This window comes from Strix uralensis, chromosome 1 (genome assembly GCF_047716275.1).
Source record: "Strix uralensis isolate ZFMK-TIS-50842 chromosome 1, bStrUra1, whole genome shotgun sequence".
Taxonomy (NCBI): domain Eukaryota; kingdom Metazoa; phylum Chordata; class Aves; order Strigiformes; family Strigidae; genus Strix; species Strix uralensis.
Genome location: NC_133972.1, coordinates 129184247 through 129190181, shown reverse-complemented (window position 1 = coordinate 129190181; position 5935 = coordinate 129184247). Strand labels below are relative to the sequence as shown.

Here is a 5935-nt window from a genome sequence, read left to right as displayed (position 1 = left end):
GGGCGGGGGGGGAAAGGCGTTTCAGTGCCTGTGACTTACCCAGGTCTCTGTCAGAAAGAAAAAAAGAATTCAGCTGAATCAGTTAACTGACTCTTTTTTAAAGCACTTTGACCAACACATTTTTCTAGACCGAAATCCTACAGTGCGACATACACCCACTTTGTAGCAGGATAACGCGCTCTGCCCACAGCTTGCTCCTCCGATCACAGCTGTCTCCAGCGGGAGGAGCTGAAACCTGAACCAAACCCTCCGAGCCGGGATTGGATCCCTCCTGCCAGCCGCCCGAGAGCCCTCCCAGAAAAACAGCCTGTTTGGAAAAGTGCTTGAGAACATCCCGAAGTGATTGGAGGAGCGGAAAACCCTTCCCCCCTGCACCTGACTAGTGGGTATTTACAGCACTTTTGAAGGCGCCTCTGCACTGCCACTCCACGCCGGCGGTGGAGGGGCTGTGCCGGGCAGGCAGGGCCGTAGGGACGGATGCGCCGGCAGTGATAGCGTGCGCTGCGCACCCGCCGCGGACCGCTACACCCGCCCGCCGGCAGAGCCTGGAAGAAGGAGAAACCCCGCATCCAAAATGCCACGCTCCTTCCTGGTCAAGAAACATTTCAATTCATCCAAGAAGCCGAATTACAGCGAGCTGGACACTCACACAGGTAACAAAACGAAATCGAATGCTCCCGCGTCGCTCCGGCGCTCGCGGTCGTGGCGTGGCAGTAACAAGGAGGGGTGGGATTGCTTTTCAGGTTTGAGGGAACGGATTAGTTCATTGCTAGCTCTTCTCTTCTGCTCACAAGGAGGGAGTTTTGAGCAATATGTCAGTGCTGCCCAGAATGAATCATAAAAGTTTGCTCACCCACTTGAACTCAAGTTACTTAGAGAGAATTTGGAGTTTTCCTGTTCTGTGTCTGCTGGTGGTGGAATTGAAACTTTTATAGAAATCCTTCAGGAAGTTTCACTGCTTCGTTGTATCAGGCTGCCACAGATTTAGAAACAGCACGCTACCTTGAAGAGACTCTCCAGCTGTAACTTGTCTGTTCAAGGGCACCATCTCTACCCATCAGAATATATGTATGAAATAGTAATTCCTCCTATATTCGGATTCCCATACTGAGCGTTTTATTTATGCACCTTTTAATCCTTAAAATGTTAATTTTACTGCCTTTTGAAGTACTTTTTGGTTCTCTTACCTTGAAATTTTCTTCTTTCTCCAGTGATTATATCCCCATACCTGTATGAAAGCTATCCAGTCCCTATCATACCGCAGCCAGAGATCCTGAGCTCAGTAGCTTACAATCCCATTACTGTGTGGACTACAACTGGGCTGCTACCGTCTCCATTACCCAACGACCTCTCTCCGCTTTCTGGATACCCCTCATCTTTGGGAAGAGTCAGCCCACCTCCACCTTCTGACACCTCCTCCAAAGATCACAGCGGTTCAGAAAGTCCCATTAGCGATGAAGAAGAGAGAATCCAATCCAAGCTTTCAGACCCCCATGCAATCGAAGCCGAAAAGTTTCAGTGCAGTTTATGCAACAAGACCTATTCAACTTTCTCTGGGTTGGCCAAACATAAGCAGCTGCACTGTGATGCCCAGTCTAGGAAATCGTTCAGCTGCAAGTACTGTGACAAGGAGTATGTCAGCCTGGGAGCACTTAAGATGCACATCAGGACCCACACACTACCTTGTGTCTGCAAGATCTGCGGCAAGGCTTTCTCTAGACCTTGGCTACTTCAAGGACACATTAGAACTCACACTGGTAAGAACAGTCATTACACTTGCAGTTTCTTGTTGCTATAACATCAAGATGCCTTTTTGATATTTTTCTCCACAGGTGGAAGAAACAGCATGTTTCTTTACTAACCTTGAAATGCATTTGCGGAATTTCAAATGTATCATTAAAAGCCTAAATTCTCCCTCTTGAGGGGGTGAGTGGGAGGGGTGTGTAGCATGGTCTCATAACTGTGGGCCAGGTACTGGCATAAATCAGCGTTGCTCCCTTGATGATTTTAGGATGGTTTAGCCCGTTTCCACTAGCTGAAGGTTTTGCTTTGAGGATTTTACGTTAACTTTCAGTCTTTAGAAATTGCTAACTTTGAGAAGGCTCCAGCTGACTCTGAAATTCAGCAGCAAAAACAGAAAGGTAATCATGAGGGGCTGCTTAAGCAACTCCTTAAGCAGCTGGCAAGTTTTGCATGTGCTATCTCAAGTCCTTAAGAATTAGAAACCCATCATCAACAAAGTGGGGTTTTTTTCTGTTGAGGCAAAAACTTGATTTTTAGTAATACTGGGTACAATGTAATGTCTGTACAACTGATTGTTGCTTTTCAGTCAAAGCCCTTGTCCCCGGTAATTCACACAGCACTAAGCCGAAAAAGGTCTGTGAAAATATTTGAAAATGTTGGGAGGAGCCCAACCTAAAAGTATTGCCTGCACCTGTAGATGCAGAAGGTGTCAGCTGCTTGTCCTTGGAGACTGCACTGAGCAGCATATTCTGAAAGACCGAGTTCTGCAAGTACAGTCAGCAGTGCTGAAGCTGTTGTATCTGTGGCCCGATTAACCTTTTCTTACACGTTCTGTATTATAACAAATACTTTGTTTGTTCATTTGTTTCTTAGAATAAAAGCAGGTTTTACCTGTCCTAAACATGTACTTCTTTTTTAAAGCTTTATCCTATTTTCCCTTGATGTTTCTGTTTTAGGAGAGAAGCCGTTTTCTTGTCCTCACTGCAACAGGGCTTTTGCAGACAGATCCAATCTGAGGGCTCATCTGCAGACCCACTCGGATGTGAAGAAATATCAGTGCAAAAATTGCTCCAAAACTTTCTCCAGAATGTCTCTTCTGCACAAACATGAGGAATCTGGCTGCTGTGTAGCACACTGAGTCATGCAGTCAATGTTTACCTGGACTCGATGCATTTCTCCACTCCTGTTCCAAATGATAAGTGGAAATCCAAAGGCGTTTTCTCGTCTACTTTTCAGCCAAAAAAAGCCAAAACACCACCAAACAAGCAAACAAACAAAATAGTGGAAGAACTTAGAATGTCAGTAGAAATGAGCTTTAAATAGTTTCTGCTCAGTCACACATTTGCATTCTTAAGTGTGATTTCTGAAATATGGGGAAAGACACCATGCATGACATTTCAAGTAGATCTAAAGGAAGAAGCATTATCAGCTTTCTTTATAGATGAAGCCAAATGTAGGTCGTCTTTTCTTGCTTAGAAAAGGCTGCAAAGTTAACAATACATTCCTGCCAAGCCATTTCAACCAAAGAAACAGTATTTTAAGTGGAACTTTTAATAAAAATACTACCCAAGTGAATTTTGCTAGACACCATTTATCTCAGGTGCCTTAAAAAGTATTCCAAGTTTACCTTAGTAAATGTTTAATATTATTCATTGCTGTGTTTTTTATTTTATTTTATTAGAAGACAAGGCCTTCATTAATGATCTGAAATGCTTTAAAACTGCATAATTAAGAGAGGAAAAAACCATGTAAGAATGTACGAAATATTAAAAGCCACAAATTAACCGCATGTGCCTTCAAAAAAAAAAAAAAAAAAGACTGTAGCTTCAAACATTCCTGGTGCATGCTTGACCATCTTTTAATATGGAATAGTTCCTCTAAACTTTAATCTTTTTTAAAAAACGGGAATAAGTGCAAGAGAGGGGGTTCACGGGAGTTTGACAATTATTTTTTTAAATGCACAAAGGAAATGCAATATTTTCAGCATTACCCCTCCAAGTGCCTTTTTTATTGATGATTTTGTAAAGTATGTGGACATAATGTAAATATTTTTATTTTTATATGATTGAATGTGTTATGAATGAAAGTGAATTGTTGCCTATAGCAGCATCTATAGATAACTTGAAGAAAGCGTGAAGTGAAATTTATGTTGTTTTCTAGCCACTTTTTTACAATAAACATTTTTAAGTAAGATTTCTGTTGTTTGTTCTAATTAAAGAAAACAACCATGTCTGGCTCTGGAACACAGAAAAGTGCAAGGGTCTCTACGTGACCAAATGAAGGTAAAAGTGAATTTCAGATGCGAATCCTTAGTTCACAAGTACTGAATGTTAGAAAGAAAAATACCCATCACATTTTAAAACATTTAAAATCATACAGAGCATTTTTCTAGAGTCACCGCTTTAAAGCTCTGTTGGTTTTTTTGCTACTTACAACAGGATGAAAACATGGTGAAATATATTTGCTCAAAAACGTGTAAAAGAAACTTCTTTCTTGCATTTTAACAGTTGAAAGTATGCTATTAGAGCAGCCTTATTATAGTACTTTTCCTGAGACTTGGACATTAGGAAATCTGGGCCTGATCCAAAGTTCATGAAAGTCAGTGGAGCCTTACAGGAGTTCAGTAATGTTTGCATGATGCTCTTTTAAAGTCGTAGACAAGTCACGATATGATGCACTTTATATGGCCATTTCAGAAAGATTGAAGATACTTTTATTAAAGTGTCTTACATATCAGAACTTTCAAGTGGATGTATTATGATTTTACATCAGCTGATATATCACAGGAAAGAATTATTCAGTAATAAAAAGTAGAAATATTTTTCTTCAGATGATTTGACTAAGGACTCCAAGATCTGAACTATATAAAAGCATTACAACATCAACAAAACATGTCTCATCATTACTGACTAGTGCAAAACAACATTATTTTCAACTTCCAACAAAGTACAAGGTTAGAAAACAGATAAGCACTAGTTGGCCCCCAGTCCGAAGACTGCTATGTCTACATTAGGGTACCAGCAGAAGGAAGTAATAGCAAAAACAAAATTCAAACAATGAGAATGCTACTGATGGATAAAACACAAGGTGCAAATTTCTTGAAAAAGAGCGCATTTCAGCAAAATAATGCAGCAGACCATGCATGCCTTGTGTGTCCTCCAGCTGAGTCCTGCAGAGGAGTGCTTCAGCAGGACTGCACTGGAGTAACTTAAGCAACAGGTACATGATGGAAGTTTTGTACCTTTTTTCCATGGGAAGCACTGTACTGAAAAAAGATCAGCTCAAATTAAGCTTTTCATATTCTCCAAGCATCTTCTGACAAAATCCCAAGGTTATAACAACAATTCCTTAGGACGTGTTAGAATTTTTTTCAGGAAATAGCTAGAGAGTTCGAGAAAGATAGCGTTAGTGGGAATTTGTGAGGTAACATTTTGAAATGAACACATGAAGGCATCAAATACCCTTGAAAAGTTTCATGTGCTTACTCTATTGATTTGCACTTCCATGTCATTCGCTTTGAAGTTCTTAGGCTCCAGCAGCTCTTTGTGCAGCTTTGTCTTCCCAGAGCAAAGTTTACTGGAGAATGAGTAAAGTTCTGGCAGGCAACAGCTATTTGTACTGTCAAAGTTCTAGGTTTGCTCTCCTGTGTCATGTCACAAAGGCTTTTCCATTGTTTTAATTCACACCTTAAATTCTCTACGCCCATAGTAAATGAAGTAGCATAAGAGCTTGACTTCTTGAATGAGTGAAAATGCTACTGTTGTCCTTAAGGGAAATCAGATGAAAACTTCATCAAAATACAGTATGCTAAACCAAACACAAGTGGAACTGGTCTGATTTGGAGATGACAATTAAGATATGCTACTTTGCATGCCTGTAACACCTGTACTCATAAAACACAAAGATGGGAAAGGCTAGAAGCTCTTCTGGCTCATCACTTTAATTGAAACAGAGTGCTCTATCACAGCTCTCTAGCTCATGTCCAGTTGCAGCATAAGCTTCCCAGGCAGATGAATTTCTCTGCTTTTCCTGTGAGACTGCTTTCTATTTGCTGTCAGGACATTTCTCCAAAACACTTTCCATTAATAGTTTTACCTCATTGCTCTAGAAATGCCCTTCTGTACCTGCACAAGCTATTTATCAATGTAAATTAAATTTTGTTCTGAGCTGTTGGTGGATGACTCTTGCAACT

At 40.8% G+C, this 5935-nt stretch overlaps 1 protein-coding gene across 1 annotated transcript; it reads left to right on the top strand.

Annotated features, from left to right (window-relative positions):
• Nucleotides 1-406: 406 nt before the first annotated feature.
• Nucleotides 407-3936, top strand: SNAI2 (snail family transcriptional repressor 2). Its single transcript, XM_074893591.1, has 3 exons — nt 407-653; nt 1212-1757; nt 2700-3936. Exons 1-3 carry the CDS (start codon nt 575-577, stop codon nt 2879-2881), a joined length of 807 nt encoding a protein of 268 aa, XP_074749692.1. The 5' UTR covers nt 407-574; the 3' UTR covers nt 2882-3936.
• The last annotated feature ends 1999 nt before the right edge of the window (nt 3937-5935 follow it).